General features: G+C 38.8%; 1 protein-coding gene across 1 annotated transcript in view; it reads right to left on the minus strand.

Annotated features, from left to right (window-relative positions):
- The window catches only part of LOC131250570 (protein DETOXIFICATION 21-like), a 42602-nt gene that overhangs the window by 6057 nt on the left and 15083 nt on the right, over positions 1 to 21462 (minus strand). Inside the window, exons 2-7 of the mRNA XM_058250858.1 lie at positions 19953 to 20491; positions 19614 to 19700; positions 18755 to 18811; positions 17286 to 17524; positions 3005 to 3123; positions 1138 to 1224 (exon numbers count right to left, since the gene is read on the minus strand). Of these exons, the coding sequence (XP_058106841.1) occupies positions 1138 to 1224; positions 3005 to 3123; positions 17286 to 17524; positions 18755 to 18811; positions 19614 to 19700; positions 19953 to 20491 (1128 nt within the window). The remainder of the gene's footprint in view (positions 1 to 1137; positions 1225 to 3004; positions 3124 to 17285; positions 17525 to 18754; positions 18812 to 19613; positions 19701 to 19952; positions 20492 to 21462) is intronic.

The raw sequence follows: 21462 nt of genomic DNA on the forward strand, positions 1-21462 counted from the left end.
CTACCTATATTCCTGTGAAGCAAAATTCGCATTTTATTAATGATCAAGGTACACTTCCCATTGACCCAATTGTTTATCGAAGACTCGTTGGACACCTCATACACTTAACCATCACTCGCTCCAACATTTTTAGCCAGTTCATGCACAATCCTTATCAACCTCATTATGATGCAACCATTCAGGTGCTCTGATATATATCTCAATCTTCTCATGACATGGGCATATTTCAACCCACTTGTTACTGTCTCTAACTATCAGCTTACTGCAATTCCAACTAGGCTAATTACCCCAAGAAACGATGATTTAGTATGGGTTACTTTAAGATGCTTGGAAAAAAACCCTCTCTTGGGAAAAAAAGAAAAAATCAATGTTTCCTAGTCGTCTACTTAGGCTAAGTACTACGCCATAACCAATGCTACCTATGAGCTTATTTAACTCAAAACTTTCATCAAAGATTGAGGCATTCTATACCCCCAACCTATGCGCATTGATTATGATAATCAAGTAGCTCTTTACATTACCACCAATCGTGTCTTCATAAATATACCAAATGTATAGCGATTAATTGTCACCTTAGTTGCAATATATATATATATATATATATATATATATATATATATATATATATATATATATATATATATATATATATATATATATATATATATAACTTATGGGCATATTCACCAAACCTCTTAATCAATACTAATTTTATCTTTTACTTAGAAAATTGGGTCTTACAATCTCCACACACCAACTTTAGAAAGAGTATTAGGAAAGATTTGATTTTTCTATTTTTCAATGTATATTTTTTCTTTTCCGTAGATTTGATTAGGATGTGATTTATTTTAGTTGACTTTAATCTTCCTCGATTAGGTCATGCTTCATTTATACATACAAAGTATTGCACCCGATGAAATATAGAGAAAAAAAATGCAAAATAGTTTTTCTAAACTTTATTTCTCCTTAACTTTTTTTTGCATTTGGAATACATCAAGTGGTACTTACATAATTTGGGCATCTCTACCTCCTAGCTCAGTGGCATTTGTGAGGGAATTTGCAAGCATGTGATTGAGTATTTTAGTTGAAGAACGTAACTAAGAAGAAAATTAACACGATAATTAAATGATAACTTACCTGCTTATCCCAATCAGTTTTGCAAGTAAAGTAGAGAAGCACCAATGTCTGAGAAGCAGTCCCTCCCATCATTCCCATCCATATTCCCTGTTAAAGGAAAAAATAAAATAAAAATCGAGGTAGTTTAAAAAGCAAAGTTATTTCATACTCTAACATGGTATGATGCTTGATACACAGGCACATAGGAACTATATACACTGCATCGGAATCCTGAAATCATATTAATTGAATAAACCTAACTCTGATGCGTGGACAATTGTTTGCTGAAATAGTAGCATTGGATTTTTTAACGTACATCTTCTAATTAATGTCCACCAATCTGATACTTATCTGATTAAACAATTGTAAACCCTTGTTTGTGATACATCAAAACTGGGACCCATCATTTTTGGGACAGTTCAATTTGAATGGCTGGTATGCCGTGGGTATTATTTCTCAATGCCTGCATATCATCCATCACATTCTGCCAGAGTATCAAAATTTTCATCATTTTAAAAAGTGCTCCTATCATCCAAATGAAACTACATCTGGAAGATCTCTTGACACATGGATATAACCCAAGAACCGTTATTGAAATCCTCAAAATGATTGGACCCATCATGGGGGTCACGGTGTGGATTGCTAGCAACTGACAGATCATTCATCGCATACCATCAGATTAGACGGACAGGATCGTCCACTTGGTCACTAGAGTGGTCAATTTGATAGTTTGGGCTGGACCTCTATAGAAAACGTTTAAAAAAGGTCCGTTGAAGCCCATTTATTTGTTGGGCCTGTTTATGGGTCAGCTTCTGGGTCCAAGCCTGACCAAGACTAAAAGCTGATATTTAGAATCCAGACCATTGTCTGATGGGCCAAATGCCTAACAGATCATCCTGGACAATTTTCGCGCTTCTTGAATGGTATCAAGTGAAGCACTTTCTTTTGACCTATTTGGTTTAGTTCACTTGGAGCCATGACCACGGACCCAATTAACGCTATTAGGGTTCAGGGCTTCCCTTGTAATGGAATATGAGAGAGAGAGAGAGAGAGAGAGAGAGAGAGAGAGAGAGAGAGAGAGAGATTTCCTTCTCTTGGTGAGCTGTTAGCTATAAGCTATCCAATTGGGTTATGTCCCATCTACGATCACGGATCAAAAGTGTGGCCTACATGAACCTGGAGTATCTATCATGTGGGCCCAACAATGATCAGTGTCAGGTCCCCTTACTTTCTTCGGGAAGCACGTACAACCTGTTCAAGTTCTAGTAAGGAAATGTTCCCTAACACTTAATTTTTTATTTTTTATTTTTTTTAAAAAGCTTCTATTTTGGAAGATCTTTTGCTAGAAGAAGCTCCTATGGTGTTACCAAATGCACCCTTTACTATCAACGCCACGTCGGTCCTTGAGTCCTTTGAGCCTGAGTTAAATCTGTAAAACTATGGCTTATTTGAGGAATGAAACTGCCGGATTTCCAAGGCAGAAGATATGTGCATTATTTCTAACCAGATGGAAAGCTCAGATGTCGAACACGTGTTCTACATTTACTAGTGTGCCTGCATGAGGGTGGATAGGACTCCATGCATGCATGGAGTTAGCAAAGCTCTGTTGCTATGTATTTCCATGTTCTCATGTTTGTGACTATTGAAACGAGCTTTTAGCTTATCAGACGGTGCATGTGGTAGCAGCCAACAAGAGCCTCCAACTCAAGCACCAATCAAAGTAATTTCCATGCATAAGGTGTGGCCCACCATGAAGGTCACTTGCAACAAAATTCGAGCTGGTTCACCTATTAGGTGGGCCACATTAGCGCATTGAATCCGACCACATGATCTTCCTAGTAGGTCCACTACCATGCACACGTGTTAGGAATAGGAAAAGCGTGCCAACCTTTACACCGAGACCAGCAACAAAACCAAGTAGAATACCGAGCGGAAGCCCTATCAAGTAATAGCAGATGATATTAACGTAAGCCACAACGCTTTGCCATCCAGCACCTACAGCCACACCTGTCAAATTTTAAAAAAGAAATGATAAATATATATAAATCTAAGATGGTGCAATGAAATATAGTTTGGCCTGCAATCGTCCCAACGTGCCATGATATAAGCACCACACAGAAATTTCGGCCAGTATTTATCATATGTATTGGTCATCCTCAAATCAATAAATCAATACTTAATGTGTTTGAAAGAAATATTTAATGAACAAATTATATATATATATATATATATATATATATAAAAGGTACTATACGCTCGACCGTATGTTACCTTCCATACGGTCGAGAGCGGGCACTATGCTAGCAGTCGGATGGCGAAAGTTTCAAAGGGACGGTGAGATTTTATAAGGAGAAAGGTGAGATTTTATAGGTGAGTGGAGAAACAAATCCGTTGAAACCGGCTCTATCTCTCACGTATATTTCCTACGAAAAGCCTCCGCATGAAGGTCCTGCCTTAGAAACCTAGATAGAGCTTACCGTGGGGTTTTTTTGAGAAATCCACCCCGCCCATCCATTTTTCTCATAAGTTATGATCCAAAAAATGAGTCAAGTCCAGGGATTAAGTGGACCACAAGTTGAGGATTGAACATCCACCATTAAAAACTTCTTAGGAGATGAAGAATTTTCAGATCAATCTGATATTTGTGTTTTCACTTCATCCATGTCTACATGACCTTTTAAAAAGGTTGAATGGTAAAAAAAACATCACGGTGGCCCTTAAAAAGGTTTCAACGGTGGGTGTCATTATCACTGCAACTTCATTTGGTGTGGTCCATTGGAGCTGTGGACCTGCTTCATTTTTAGGATCATAACTTAAAATGATCTGAGAAAATTGATGAACGGCGTGGATAAAATACTTACATCACGGTAGAGCCCTGCCGAACAGATTACCAGGTAGGATGCAATCCCTGTCCTCTTTCTTTTGCGTCAGTGCGTAACGGGCAGAAACGAATTGGCTATTCCCCTGCCACTAGCTGGGTGGTGATGGTTGGTACTCTATGGGCTCCACCATGATGCATGTGTTTCATCCATGTCGTTTATTCATTTTTACATATCATGTTATGGCTTTTTCCCAAAAACAAAGGGGATACAAATCTCAGGTGGACCACACCATAGGAAAACAATAGTGATTGTATGTCCACCATTAAAATCCTCCTAAGGCCCACTATACTATTTATTTGACATCCAATCTCTTGTTTAGGTCATACAGACATAGATGAAGTGAAAAAACAATTATCATCTTGATCCAAAATTATTTTGGATCCCAAAAAGTTTTTAATGGTCAACGTTCATTCAACACTGTTTCCGTAATGTGGTCCACTTGAGATTGGGATATACCTTATTTTTGGTCTCATACCCGAAAATGATCTAAAAAATAGATGGACGGCATGAATGAAACACACACATCATTGTGGGGCCCACAGAGCACTGACCACCGGCCGTTGGCGGGTGGTAGGGAAATCGGATTGCGTACTGAGTTACTTGGGCCCACCTTGAATGTATGTGATCTATCCACACCATCCATTCATTTTCCCATCTAATTTAAGGGGTTGAGACCAAATTGAAGCATATTCAAATATCAAGTGGACCATATCACAGGAAGCAGCGGAGATAATGATTTCCACCGTTGAAACCTTGCTAGGCCCCACAGTGATGTTTAATTTTCATCCAACCTGTTCATAAGATTATACAAACATAGATGAATGGGAAAAACAAATATAAGCTTGATCCAAAACTTTTGTGGCCCCCAAGAAATTTCAACTGTAGACGTTCAATTCAACTATTTCCTGTTGTGTGGTCCATTTAAATGTTTTATATATTTCATTTTTAGTCTATACCCCTAAAATTATTTGGTAAAATGAATAGACAGAGTGGATATAATAAATAAATCACAATGGACCCTACAGAGTTTACTCAGTATGCTAACCACGCAATCCGCACTCACTACGCAATCCGCTTTCGGTGGCAGAGAGTAGCCAATCCGTTTCTGGAACGGGCCTGTTTGACAGACGCAGGTTAGATACTAAAAGGTTGAGCAGCGATTCCTCTACTAAAGTGACGTCATTAAGTTTTGTAGGCCCAACTATGATGTATGTGTTGTATCCACACCATCCATCCATTTTGAGATATCATTTTAGGGCATGAGCTAAAGAATGAGGTAGATAAAAATCTGTAGTGGACCCCACCACAGAAAACAGTGGGGAGAGTGATTCCCACCGTTGAAACTATCTTAAGGCCCACCATAATGTTTATTTGAAATCCAACTTGTTCAAAAGTTAAAAAAGACATGAAAGAAGGGAAAACACAAATATCAGCTTGATCTAAAACTTTTATGGCACCCACTGTTTTCTGTGTTGGGGTCCACTAGAGCTTTGGATTTAACTTGTTCTTTGGATATTGCCCTAAAATGATCTCTCCAAGCAGGTCGAAGGAGTGGATACAAAACACACATTATAATGGGGCCCACGGAACTTGGTGACGTAACTTCAGTAGTGAGTCTCGCTACTCAGCATGTCATTATCTAATCCGAGCCCCTGTTCGACGGAAGCAGATTGCGGAGTAACCCACTAACATTAACGTACTGAGTAGACACTGTGAGGTCCACCATGATTTATGTATCTGATCTACTCCGTCCATCCATTTTACCATATGATTTTAGGGCTTGAACCCAAAAATTAATCATATAAAATGTTCAAATGGACCACACCACATGAAACAGTAGAATTGAACATCTACTATTAAAAAAATCTTGGGGCCACGAAAGTTTTGGATCAAGCTTATATTTGTTTTTTCTCTTCATCCATGTCTGTATGATCTTATGAATAGATTGGATGACAAATAAACATCAATGTGGGGCCTAACATGATTTCAATGGTTGAAATCATTATTCCCACTGTTTCCTGTGATACGATCAACTTGAGACTTGGATTTGGTTCAATTTTAGGCTCAACCCCTTAAATGATATGGAAAAACGAATGGATGGGGTGAATTTTTCAAAAAATCCCACAGTATGCCCCACCCAGGATTCTAGTGCACTACTTCATGCTAAAGGCTTTTGCAGGAAATACTCCGAGTCATGTTTTAATAATCGGTTTCACCGTTTTTGTTTCTCCACTTATACTTTAAATGCTTACCGTTGGGTTAGAATTTTCAACATCCAACCGCTTGTGTGTTGCCAGCTCTCGACCGTATGGAAGGTAACATACGATCGAGCGTATAGTACTTTTCCCTATATATATATATAGTCCTTAAAGAAAGCATAACATCATTTCCCAGTACATAACATATTTTTTTAATGAAAGAAAAACACAAATATATACATGAGAAGTGCAAACAAATAACTAGCTGTATGTGGAGTCCTTACCCTTGCTCGGGTGGTAGACTCTCAAGAGTTTCAACTCCAGGTCAAGGGTTCGAGTACCCATAGTGGTGAAATTCCACTAGCGTGAGCGTGTGGGGTGTGTGTGCTTGTGTAAAAAAAAAAAAAAAAAAAGCCTGGCTGTATGTGCAATTAATTGGAAAGTGGGGCCAGTTGCCTGAGAGTCTACCACCGAAGCAAGAGTAAGGATCCTTATGACTTTGCGCCAATGAAACAAGGTTCTCTCATCATGAAAATGAGATGATTTGTCTAAAAATAATTATCAAGAAAATTTATTGAGACTTCCATAATTAAATTTACTTATGTTTACAATTAAATATTTAATTAGAAATCTTAACAATAAAAATGGTAAAATTCTCATTTCAATAAATTTGAAATTAAATATTTAAAATATTTTACCAATATTTAATTAAATATTTAAATTTTGTAAAATAAAATAATTTGAATTATAAAGAGGTATCAAAATTTTAAATCACTTTAAAATATTGAATCATAAATATTTATAATTGTTTTAATTAAAATAAAAATTAAATTTATTTTTTAATTAAAATGGGATAAGGATGAAAAAGCCTTCCCTCTTAAAACTTTGATCCCAACAAACCTTGTACGGACCATTATTTCTATCAGCTCTTTCTATGAAGATTTCACATTCTACCCCTTCACTTTTTCTCTAAATCAATGTCAGCAAATGAAACCTGAAACAAACCCATGTCTTTAGTATCCGTCTTTCCTTCTTTTTAATATTTAAAACTCACTCTTAGTGCCTATGACTTTGTAGGCCCACTGAGTTGTGTATGCTCTATCTAATTCACACATTAAGTGGGCTCACATGATGATGAAATGATCTAAAAGTCAAATCTATCCAATAACTAAGTCATAGAAAACAATTGACAACCACTCAAAAACCTCTAGATTTATTTGATAGTTAATATGATAGTTGGAACGGTTGTTTTTGGGGTGTCCAATCTTCACCGTAGGACATCCTTTCTAGATAGATTAGATGCCATAAATTGAGACCGTGGCCCCCACACATGACACTTGAAGAACAAACTTGTGAAGAACTTGTTGAGGAATTGGCCTTTTCTTAGAAGAAAAATGTGACTGCAATTTGTGCAAAACCTTGGCCATGTGTACAATGGCTAAGTTTTTAAGAGTTGTCCACCATTTCAATAGATTAAAGCATTTTATAACTTGATATGCAGCAATGAGTTGTATTGGAGTTAACCGGTGTTTATCTTACACCACTGTGATGTAATCCTAAGCCACAACAAACCTAGATCAACTTTAAGTATTAGAAATTTGGATCTAATACTACTGTTAATCCGGTCGCTTTGCAGAAGCACGTTCATAAAAAATAGAACAATTGAATAAACAATAACCAATAAAGTAATTACACAAAACACAAGATATTTAACATGAAAAACCTTTTGTTGGAAAAAACCACAGTATAAAGCGACAGAAATCCACTATAATCAAAAGCCTTAGAGTTTACACCACTCACCTTCTTCGATTACTGGATCACTCAATCTCTCCTTATGATACGCACCTAGGAAAATCCTAGCCCCTTAAGAAAATCCATTCCTAAGCCCTTACAAGTGTTTAGAACACCCTCACCTTACGAAACCCTTTCCCTTCGTGAGAAAACACTTGTATTAATTGAGCCCTAATCGAAACTAGACTTAAATATTCTGATTTGTGCTAATTTGCGTAACCCGAACAAAAATAAACCGACTCACACATTTCGGTCAAACCGAAAATGTGAAAATCTTAACAACATGCAAACTAGAATCCCCCCTAATTTGGTTGGAAAAAAAAAACACCGGTCGAACTGAGATAGGTTTATTTGCATTAGTAGATTAATAAAATCCAAGGCATCTCACACAACAATCTTCACCTTGACTTGCATTCTACCAAGTCACCCTGAAGGTCTGTCATACAACCTTCACCTTGAGTGTAGAGTGCTCCCTGCATTCTCCACCTGGAATGTAGCTCCATCGACACCCATGTGCAAGGGTGCCCAATCTCTTCAATGGCTGGGGATACTGATCAAGCCCAAGTAATGCTTGAATTTCTTTATGGTCACTGGTTTCGTCAACATGTCTGTGGTATTCTTAGATGTGTGAATATTTTTAAATAAAATCTCTTGTAAAGTAACAAGTGTCGTATCTTGTGAAACCTCACATTACTGTGCTTGGTTGTCACGTAATACACATGATTCATCGTTAGATAAATAGCAATCTAACTATCATAATGCAACTAAATCGCCTCCTGTTTCACCCTGAGTTCTCCTATCAGACCTTTCAACCATAACACCTCTCTCGCAGCCATATATATATATATATATATATATATATATATATATATATATATATGTGTGTGTGTGTGTGTGTGTGTGTGTGTGTGTATATATATATATATATATATATATATATATATTCCACCTCATTTGTAGACAACACTATCGTAGACTATAGTGTAGATCTCCAACATATCGGTTTGCCCTCTAATGTAAAAACTTATCCCATAGTGGACCTCCTATTGTCTAAATCACCTGCATAATCTAAATCTATGTAGCCTGGAACTTCACCTGAAGCTCCATGTCCCCTTAGCATGATCCTGGTATCGACTGTGCCCTGAGATATCTTAGAATCTACTTAATAGCATTCCAATGCTGCTTTCCTAGATTGACCATATATTTGTTGACCACACTAATTACCGATGAGATATCTGACCCCATGCAAACCATTGCATATATGAGACTCCTCACTGTCCCTGTGTCGACACCCGTGGCATATATGAAATCTCATCTTCTGTACCTGGACACAATCTAGCTGACAACTTAAAATGACTGTTAAAGGCGTAGTACCTGGCTTAACACCTTCCATATAGAACCTCTCTAGTACCTTTTGCACATATCCCCTCTAAGACAGCCACAGCTTTCTCGACTATTTGTCTCTATAAATCTCCATTTTTTAGGATTTTCTTCGCAGTGTCCAAATCTTTCATGTCAAACTTCTTGCTTAACATAGATTTAAGCTCCGTACAACTCTATTAAACATTCTTACCTTGATGGTCCCTATTTCGATGGCCTTGCATGCTATATCATTTCCCATCAGAACACTTCCACCATCATAAGACTTGTAGGACTATAACCAAGTCCTATCTGGGTACATATGATACGAACATCTTCAACCGAGTATCCATGTATTTGAGAGATGACTCATACCTGAAGAGACCGAGATGAGCTCTCTTTTTAAATTCAAAAGTTTGGAATAGGCATGAGGGCTAATTACTAAATTGGCAAACTAAATGGTATGATCAATCTAGATAAATGGCCCGAAACCAAAATTTAGCCTAAAAGGCATACACATGTGCACTACAGGCTTAAGAATAAAGTCAATCCATGACTTGGGTGGGCCATACCACATACAAAATTGGAGAGGGGTTATCCTCCCATTAAAACATTCATAATCATTTATTGGATGCATTGAGATGTGGTTCACAAATCTAGCCCATCCATTGTGTGTGTCCCACTTGGATGAGGGGTCAGACCAACTTTCAGCCACATCCAAAACTCAGGTGGGCCCCACCAAGCACTTTTATATGTTTTTGGCATGTCTTCACATGGTTTTAGATAGTATGGCCCACCTAAGTTCCTTATATAGCTGACTTTTGGGATATCCCATGACCTAAAGGGGACCCATCAAATACACAATTATGTTGATGTTCACCACGCATCACAGTTTGGAAGTTCCCATGAGATCAACCCTGCAATACCATTTCTATATATATATATATATTTAGGCATCCAACTATGTGGACCTTGCAATTTGAACTGGACGTATGACCAGGCAACAATACTTTCAATAATGGTAGAGAACAATTTTAACAATTGTAAAACTTTATTCGATTGTTGAAGATGTGTGATTCAAAATAGGAAACCATCATCAATTTATGGCACCATACTGAGGCCCCTATTGATGGTCCAGAATGAGGCTAGACTCGACTCGTTGGCCCATTTCTTAGCCCAACCTAATAGAGTTTTCTTCTCCAATCTCCTAAACAAAACTAACCGTGTAAAAACCAACCAAGGAATATTAAAATCGATCATTGTTGACACACGACCATTAATAACAAAGAAAGGAGGAGATGACATCCCCCATGGACAACCGTTTGAATGGCTCTTTTTTTTTTTTCCTTTCTTTCTATTTTTCTTTTTAAGGAAGCTTATATTAAGAGAGTTATACAACAATATTAATTACATAGGGATGGTTTTAATACCACATGTAATATATCTAGTTTGGATCGTTGTACACTGTGCAATGGGCAAAAAAATAAAAAAAGAGTTCACATGGCGTACTTGGTTCTGCCATTAATGGTGGAAATGGAGCTTGCCAAAAAATGCTTGAACTTCTTCTTCCACACGCATTAACAATGGGAGGTTATGCTTTTTGCTATGTTTAGAATCAAGGATCCTGTTGGTGTGAGTTGTCAAATCAATCAATGAGTTGTTAATTAAGAGAAAATCAGAAAGATTATATTAGATTATATTCGTGATTGTACAACTCATTGATTGATTGTACAATATCTATGTATAGCCAAGAATAGGGTTGCTAATCTCCCTATATATTTGTCCAATATCTCTGTAAAGAAAGTATGAAAGAAATACGATAATAAAAAATCTGACATGGTATCAAAGCTAGTCAATTTCTGGCTCTTAGTTTATATCTAACCCTTGCTTATAGCATTCTTCCGCCGCCACATTCACATATGGGAGACACTGAAACCCCGACGAAATTCAGTGACTCCTCCATCGACCATAATACGCTCCTCTTTGAAATATTCACCACAAAAATGGCCAAATATCTGTCCAAAGCTCAAGCCACGATCGTGCTTTCTGAACCTGCGGCTATCCCGATTGGCATTAATTTGGATGGTTCCAATTATACTTTATGGTCCCAAGTTGTCAAGATGTACATCTCTGGCAAAGACAAGTTGGGCTACATCAATGGCGAGTTACCTCCGTTATCTCCGACTGATCTGTCCTTCCGCAAATGGCATACTGACAATGCCATTGTCAAAGGATGGCTGATTAACTCCATGGATTCGGCGTTAATCGTAATTTCATTCGATTTTCCATGGCCAAAATGGTTTGGGATTCAATTGCTACCACCTATTTTGATGGTGGCGATACCTCTCAAGTCTATGATCTCCGGCGACGCGTCTCACGTCTCCGCCAAGCGGGTGGCTCCCTGAAAAAATACTACACCGATTTGCAAGGCCTCTGGCGTGAGATTGATTTTCGACGTCCCAATCCGATGGAGTGCCCTGCCGATATTGAACGTTATAATAATCTTCTCCAAGAAGATTGGGTCTATGTATTCTTGAATGGTCTTGATGACAGATTGGACAATATTCGCAACGACGAGTTGCAAATGCACCCGTTTCCCACCGTGGAGCAAGCATATGCCCATGTCCGCAAGGAGGCTCTTCGCCAAGTGGTGATGAATGTTGGCAACCACGAACCACCTCCAGGGATAGTGCTTGCTTTGAAAGGCCTAAAGCTTGAACTGTCTGGATCGACTTCTCAACATACTGAAAAATCTTCCTCTGAAGCCCATACCTTATCCAATGGTCTCAAATGCACTCATTGTAGCAATACGAAGCATACACCTGAAAAATGCTTCCAGTTGCATGGGTACCCCAATTGGTGGCACGAGCTTCAAGTGAGGAAAAAATGAGACGGTACGGCTGAAGACGCGGGAAAGGCTGCTGTGGCAGTAGCCGAACCTTGTCTCTCTCTCATCCCACCCACTGCCTCACCTAAATCGGACTTCTCTCCTACGGATCTAGGTAATATCTGTCATGCCTTGCTTAGTCGTCGTCATGATGTGAACAATAGTGATTGGCTCCTCGATTATGGGGTTACGAATCATATGACGTTTGATCCCACAGATTTCTTACTCACCTCCAAGGCGCACCAGCATTGCGAATGCTAATAGAGTGACCTTACCTGTCACAGGAGACGGATCTATAACCCTATCACCCTCTCTTCATTTACCCAAAACTTTGCTTATTCCTTCTTTATCTCACAAACTATTATCTGTTAGCCAAGTTACTACAGATTTAAATTGTGTGGTGCTAATGTTTTTCAATTTTTGTCTTATTCAAGATATTCTCACCAAGGAGATAATTGGATGTGGTATTAAGAGGGGGGGATTATAATACATGGAAGATTTCAGTTTGGGTCGTGCGCATCATATATTTTCTACAGTTGGTTCTAAGGTTCGACAGATTTGGCTGTGGCATCGTCATTTGGGACATCCGTCATTTAGGTATTTACGGCATTTATTTCCTGATTTATTCTCTAATGTGGAGACTTCTGAATTTCACTGTGATATTTGTATTTTAGCCAAAAGTCATCGTGCTATTTATCCATTAAATATGAATAAAATTGATACACATTTTGCTTTAATTAATTCTGATATATGGGGACCCTCTCCTTTATATACTATATCTGGTGTATGGTGGTTTGTGATATTTGTTGATGATTGCACTCGAATGACTTAGCTATATTTGATGAAACATAAGGATGAAGTGTTTTGTATCTTTTAGTCATTTCATGTTATGGTTCAAATCCAGTTTTCCACTCATATTCGGATTCTCCGCTCTGACAATAGTGGTGAATATGTTAATTACCACTTTTATTCCTATTTTCAACAACATGGTCTTATTCATGAGACCTTATGTCCTCAGACTCCTCAACAAAATGGAGTTGTTGAATGGAAGAATCGGCATATTCTTGAGACTGCTCGGGCTCTCCTTCTAGGCGCTCATGTTCCCACATGACATTGGCCCGATGCTATTACCACTGCCATACATTTAATCAATCGCCTTCCTTCCAAAATATTAAAATTTAAGACCCCATTACATCTCTATCAGCCTTGGTCTCTCTACCTACGGCCCTAATGCTCCCTCCTCGCATATTTGGGTGTGTGGCGTATGTGCACCTCCCTAAGAACCAGTGCACCAAACTTGACCCATGTGCCCTTCGGTGCCTCTTCTTGGGCTATGCTATGCATCAAAAAGGTTACCGCTACTATGATCCTACTACCAAGCGTACCTATGTGAGTATGAATGTCACCTTTCTGGAATTCGAACCGTTCTATGCTTCTTCGGCATCCACTTCTTCTCTTCAGGGGGAGACACTAGATGAAGAGTTGAATTGGTTGAGTTTTGACTGACTTGAAGATCGGAATGACACACCAATGATTGGCAATGAATTGACAAATACATCTTTAGGGCCTGACATATCCTCTAAATCTAGAGGGCCTTTGGCAACTGAGCTCACATCATCAGGAGAAGAACCCAAGTCCCCCATCTCTCAGTGCCTGCAGACCCATCTCCTGATAATATTCTTGAGGTAAGCAATTTCACTACACCCTCATTTATGAATAACATAAATACATCTGTTGGGTATACCTTACCTTTCAAGCATAACCGTGGTAAACCACCAAACAGATACTCTTCAGACATTGAAAAAAGAAAGTCGAGGTATCCAATTGCCAACTATGTTTCCACCGAAAAACTACCTGAACCTCTCAAGACATTCTCACACGAGCTATCCACATGTCATATTCCCTCTACAATTCAAGAAGCTTTAGTTGATTCCAAGTGGATATAGGTAATAGAGGAAGAAATGGGAGCACTACTAAAGAATCAAACATGGACCTTGGTTCCATTGCCCAAAAGAAAAAAAACAGTCGGGTGCAAATGGGTCTTCTCTTTTAAACACAAGGCAGATGGATCTATAAAGCGATACAAGGCAAGGCTAGTCGCAAAGGGATACACTCAGACATATGGCGTAGATTATTAAGAAAAATTTTCGTCGGTAACTAAGTTAAATACAGTCAGGGTCCTGTTATCTTCCGCAGCCAACTTGGACTGGCCATTGCACCAGTTTATTGTAAAGAACGCATTTCTTTATGGTGATCTTTAAGAGGAAGTCTACATGGATACTCCTCCATGCTACACAGCATCTTCAAAAGCTGAAGTTGTGTGCAAATTGCAGTGAGTACTGTATGGATTAAAATAATCACCTCGAGCATGGTTTGGGAGGTTCAGTCTGGCAATGAAGAAATATGACTTTTACCAAAGTAATTCAGATCATACATTATTTTTGAAGTACAAATGGGGCAAGTAACAGCTTTAATTGTATATGTCGATGATATGATCATCACAAGGGATGATAAGGAGGAAATCACTAAGCTTCAAAAACAATTGGTGGCCAAGTTCGAGATGAAAAATTTAGGAGGACTCAAATATTTCCTGGGAATAGAGGTTGCTAAATCAAGGCGAGGTATATTTCTTTCTTAGCGAAAATATATATTAGACTTACTATGTGAGGTTGGAATGTTGGATTGTAAGCCAGCAGACACTCCAATCATTCAGAACCACAAGCTCGGAGAATATCTAAGCTAAATGCCAACGTACAAAGGAAGGTACCAGTGATTAGTTGGTAAACTTATTTACCTCTCCTATACTCGTCCAGATATTGCCTATGCAGTGAGTGTAGTAAGTCAATTCATGCATCAGCCTAGTAAGGATCATATGGAGGCGGTGATCTGAATTTTACGATATTTAAAATCCTCTCTGAAAAAAGGGCCTATGTTTTCGAAAAATAACCATCTCAGAGTTAATGATTATATGAATGCAGATTGGGAAGGGAATTCTACAGACAGAAGATCCACCTCAGGATACTTCATGTTTGTTAGAGGAAATCTTATTACATGGAGAAGGAAGAAGCAAAAATTGATGGTATTATCAAGTGCTGAAGCAGAGTTCCGTAGAATGGCTAAAAGACTTTGTGAACTTCGGTGGCTCAAAAGACTTCTAATTGAAATTGGGTTTACTCTGACATTCGAGATGGACCTCTTTTGTGATAACAAGGTAGCTATCGTCATTGCTCACAATCCGATCCAGCATGATCGTACCAAACACGTGGAGGTTGACAAACACTTTATCAAAGAGAATCTCGACACTAAATAATTCGGTTTCCATTCGTGAAGTCTGAAGACCAACTGACGGATATTCTTACAAAGGCCATATCAAGCAAGGATTTCTACAACTCACTAAATAAGTTGCACATTGAAGATTTGGATGCTTTCACTTGAGGGGGAGTGTTGGCGTAAGTTGTCAAATCAATCAATGAGTTGTCAATTAAGAGAAAATTAGAAAGATTATATTAGATTATAGTCGTAATTGTAGAACTCATTGATTGATTGTACAATATCTATGTATATCCATGAATAGGTTGTTAATCTCCCTATATATTTGTACAATATCTCTGTAAATAAAGTATGAAAGAAATACGATAATAGAAAATTTGACAGATCCAACCTTCATATTTAAACTTATGTAGGTCGTTGTTTGAGACCTATCCACTGTCGAACTCGTTGCTGATATCCTCGCTACAACGACTCTCTCTCAAACACGAGAGGGAGAAGCTCTAGTTCTAAATATCTCTACCATTAACAAACAATATGGTACTATGCAGTATGACCAAAGGCGTTTGTATAGCTCCCTTCATGGACCGAACCTTGGTTCTCACTGTTTTGATCCAAACCAATCATGGAGCCATCCTGATAGCTAATGCCATGTATGGCCATGGAATTCTTACAAGAAAAACTACCTAACACACAATATAGCCTCAAAGTAATATAACCTGGTGATCGGTTGTAGGAATTACTATAATAAAATATTATTGGAAACATAATATAAGGCTCCAAGAGACATGAAATAAGGTTGTTTAGAAAATAAAGTTTTAGTATAAAGTCAAACTTTACGAGTTTTATTCATTTTTAAATTAACTACTTTCACACGTTTTAGAGTTTGAAGAGTCGAGCCATATTTTAAAGTTTTTATTTGAATAGTTTAATCTAGTTATAACATCTTTATTATCTTTAATAATTTTACTATTTTAATGATATTTTTTTATTTCACATAAATTGAGAGGTCAAGTTTGTATAAGCTAGCTTATTAAAATTGTGTTTTAGAGAGAATTGATTCCTATCTTAGGTTTATTTCACATAAATTGAAGATCTACACTTACAAAAGCATATCAAAATTGCATTTTAGAGCCAACATTTCATTCTATCAATTTTATTACAGTTCGAGACTCTCTCTCTCTCTCTCTCTCTCTCTCTCTCTCTCTCTCTCTCTCTCTCTCTCTCTCTCTCTCTCTCTCTCTCTCTCTCTCTCTCTCCCCGTGGATTCAAGGCTTAACATGGAAGAAGAGAATGGTGATCTCGTCCTTCCCTTTCTCCATGGTCCCGCTATGTAAAGCATGGACCATAACTTAACAAATAGTGCTTAAATCTTCCACCTAAAAAATTATGTCATTTCTCTTAAGTGAGCCAGAAAGTACAAAGTAACCTGCTCTTTAAAACATTTTTTGCTCATTTTTTCACTTATTGTGACCCACCTATGGTATGAAATGACCTAGCATTTAGGCCAAAAGATATAAACATCGTAGCCCACCTAATGGTATATATGTGATCTTGAACATGCATTTGAAATTGGCTTGTATACATGTATGCCAATAGGAAAGGTTGCACAATGCGTTGCTCATTATTTTCTACGTGTGGACCATGTAATAAACACAAATCCAAATTAGTCTGACAGTTAATTGGTTTCTACTTAGTGGACCATCAAATGATGCCCCAGGTGACCTTTATCGTAGTCCAACCATTGGATGAGCTTACATCTACAGAGGAGGCAAGTCAACTCACCTGAGAGGACTGGTTGAATGCTATTCAACAAAATAGAGAAAACGAGCAAGATGGAGAGATCGGACACTGCATCTGCCACCGCAGCGCTGTTTGAGAATATGTAGGAGAAGTTATGTCGAAACCCCAATATCAAGGCCCAAATCACCACTCCAATTGCTAATGAAGTTGCAACAACAACCACGATTGCGAACTTAATTGCCTTTGTATTCCCTCTCCCTAGCTCATTCGCCACCCTAACACTACATTCCCCATACAAACATCCTAGTCAGCATCATATAGTAAGTGAGTCACATATCTCTCTCTCTCTCTCTCTCTCTCTCTCTCTCTCTCTCTCTCTCTCTCTCTCTCTCTCTCTCTCTCTCTCTCTCTCTCTCTCTCTCTCAGTGGGCCCAATAAATAATTATGAATGTTTTAATGGGAAGGTAACCCTTCTCAACTGTTGTATGTGGTGTGGCCCACCCAAGTCATGGATTGATTTCATTTTTAAGCATGTGGCCCACCATGAAATGTTTCATCTGGGTGATGGGGTAGATGTTTGACTCACATCACGATGGGTCCCACATAGCTCGACCTCATGCCAACTTCCCATGAGTTCAACCTCATATTACCATTTCCCCACACACACACACACATATAGCGAGACAGAGAGGAATGCTCACCTGCGCACCCTCTCTCACGAGAACTTGTGAGAAAATTTTCAGAACTCATCCCCTGATGTGGGACTAAAATCTGAACCGTCCATGTAATGCATCACCCCATGAAACCCCTGGGGCCCAACTTTTACCCTCATCTAAAACTTTGGTGGGCCATGGCAAAAGAGAGAGACAAATCAAGGGAAGAAACTGTTACATTTTTTCATGGCCCACCAAAGTTTTGGATCAGAGTGAAAATCGGACTTGGGGGTGTCATGGGGTGCTGCATCACATGGATGGTTCAGATTTTGGGCCCACATCATGTGTGATGAGTTCTAAAAAAGTTCCACGAGTTCCGGTGAGAACGGGTGCGCGAGAGAGCGCAAGTGAGCATTCCTCTCTCTCTCTCTCTCTCTCTCTCTCTCTCTCTCTCTCTCTCTCTCTCTATATATATATATATATATATATATATATATATATATATATATCCACCATTCATCTGATGAGCCAACCTTGAATAGTCCATAGTCTACACCACTCATTTGTGGCTTCCCACTTGAAATTCATATTTGATTAGATGATCATGACCATTAGTCAGACTGTTAGGATCATCTTGGTGTTACTTTTGTACTTCACTCATCTAAAGTAGGGCCCACAAGATGATGGATAGTTCATCTCATCCAACCTTGATGCTAATGTAGTCGACTATTGAAGAGATAAATTTCACCCAATAAGGGCCTACCAACATGTGTGGTGGGCCGGATGGATGGGCCATAAACACAGCAATGGTCATAAAACCTAGGTGGGCTAATACCAATTCGTGTTGAAAAAAAGTACCTTGCAGCTGCTAGGAAGCCAAACGATATTATCAGCTCCCAACCATTGATATTAAGGCTGCATACCAACTGAACATTAGCTATTAAAGAAAAACAAATAAAATCACCTATGATATTAGCATCAAAGGCTGATAATGCTGAAGGATTGGAAGATCCAAGGTCCACTAAGATTGGCCCATTTCAATTTCCGGCCAGAAAAACAGTCCCGGCCCCGCCATTATGACTGAAAGTTAGACCCAAGCCCCGCATCAGATACAAATGGGCCTTGATCCGATCTTTGAATATAAAATGTCAATAGATTGAAGTTCGGCCCACCCATTTATTTTTCGGCTCAAAAATCAAGCTGAGCCTGGATAATGAGCCTAAATGTTTAGCCCATGCCCATCCTTTCTTCGGATTAGCCAGCAGATCGGATCTTTCACTACAATTTCTGTATCCGATATCTACTTTAGACAATGGATGCCAATACAGATATTGTCCAAAGAAGTCAGATATAGATATAGGTTGGATATAGATATTATCTACAAAAGTCGGTTATAAGTTAGATAACATAGATAAGAAAAAAAATTTATATATATATATATATATATAATTAGCTAATTTCAAGCTACAAAGGTTTAAAAATAATTCTTACCAACTTTGATAAATAAATAAAAGAATGTTAGTCGATACTGTAAATTTTAATATATCATTTATTAGCATTTAATATTTCAGTAAAAATATTATTAGTTGAGTAAATTATAAGAATGCCCTTGAATAAACAGGTAACTGGAGCACACCGTTTCCATGATCTGATGTCCTAAAACAAGTGACATATTGACTAGAATGATGGGCTGGCTGTAGAAATTTGGGCTACTTACCAGATGGAGAGGGCGTTGATTGCAATGGTTGCATCTTCCATGTGGCCCGTCAGCAGAATCAATGCTGAGTTATACCAAATCTCCAAACTGTTTTTAGCAAAATAATTTGTTAGTTAGGAAACGAAAAATACATAAACCGCCCAAATAATGGGCCCCATGGTGTGTGGACCATAGTTCAAAATTCACATTGATCATGATATCTTAATCACCAATTTCACCCGTTGGATTAATATGAATGGGTAAAATTTGCAGGATGACTGGTTTGGATCATCATAAACATATGTCACATGTAAGTTTCTAAAATTCAAAATACGAGTTCTTAGGAATAGATGGACTTACCAAAGCATCACACCCGAAGATATTGATAATTTGAAGATAGGCCATAGACCGTTAAAGGCCTGCATTGAGAACCCGGTCCATGTATGTGGACAATAGTAGAAAACATAGATCAATTGCCCGATGATCGGCATCCAACTGGAGAAGATCATCGACACCATCAAGCCGGCGACACCCAATCCGATCCCTTGAGCAAGGACCCAGCAACCGAGAACGTGGAGGCCCAGTGATAGCATGGCCAGCCATGTGATGATCATGTTCTTGCTTTGGGCCTGTAGGTACATTTGGAGGGTGAAATTGAAGATGTATAATAATAAGATGGGGATGTACCAAAGAGAGATCGTGTTGGCCATCAGGGCTATATCTTCTGTCTGGCCCAGCGATATGAGTATCGGGGCTGAGAAGATGAAGAGAGGAATTATGAGCAATGAAAATCCAGATTCGATTATCCATGACCTTTGCAGATAGATCCCTAGCATGTGGTATTGTTTGGCTCCGAATGCCTGCCCGCATAGAGTCTCTAGCCCACTTGACATGCCCATCTGCAATGATGAACGGTCAGATCGGGAGACAATCAAGCTGTTATATTGTAAGTGGACTGTTAGAACGAGTCTTTTAAAACATTGGTAAGAAAAAATGGGCCACCTTCCACATTCAATGGATATGGAGCGATTAGGATCATCCAGTTCGGATGACTATGGGGTAGTTGTTCCATTACACCATGGCCTAGCTCTCAGGCTTGATTATCAAATGAAGTGATTATGCAGATGTGGCCCACCTAATGGGTTGATTAGCTGAATTTTCTGATATGGCACATGTTTTTGCATGGACCTGATAGCAGATGCCCTACATAAGTAGGAAATATGAGGCCACCGGCCACGTAACAAGAAAACAGGCAACTGGTTAGAGCTAATTGCACATTAATGAATAACATGCAATCACAAGCGTAGATCCAGACATCGGGCCTGATTTCGGATCTCTTAAAGAACAGGTTTACTGTGTCCTAACCATGTTCGAGATAGACTCATTGCCACCCAAATGCGGGTTTTGGATCACGACCTATACATGGTGGGGCCAACTGAATCAATGGTCATGGAATGGGAGGCAGATCAAGCGGTGTTGCCAACACTACCCCTATGCGTGGATGTGTTGGGCGTTGTGGAGCCCAATGTGATGCATGTGTTTTGTGTCCATGTTGTTCATCTGTTTTTTCAGCTCATTTCAAGGGGCAAAACTAAAACTGAAACAAATCCGAAGCTCAGGTGGACCACAACATGGGAAATAGTGGTAATCGAACGCCCACCTTTAAAATGGATGATAAATAAACATTACAGTTGGCCATAGAAACAGTTTGATTATATTCGAGGCACCGTCAACGTCCCGATTGAGAATATTCCGAGGGAGGCAAAAAGAGTAGCGGACAGCCTAGCCTGTATGGGCAGCACCAATTAGTCAGATAAGGTTTTCACAGAAGTTTCTGGCCTTCCACTTCTTACCCGTGGAGAGTTTGTCC

This window comes from Magnolia sinica, chromosome 7 (genome assembly GCF_029962835.1).
Source record: "Magnolia sinica isolate HGM2019 chromosome 7, MsV1, whole genome shotgun sequence".
In the NCBI taxonomy this organism is placed as follows: Eukaryota; Viridiplantae; Streptophyta; class Magnoliopsida; order Magnoliales; family Magnoliaceae; genus Magnolia; species Magnolia sinica.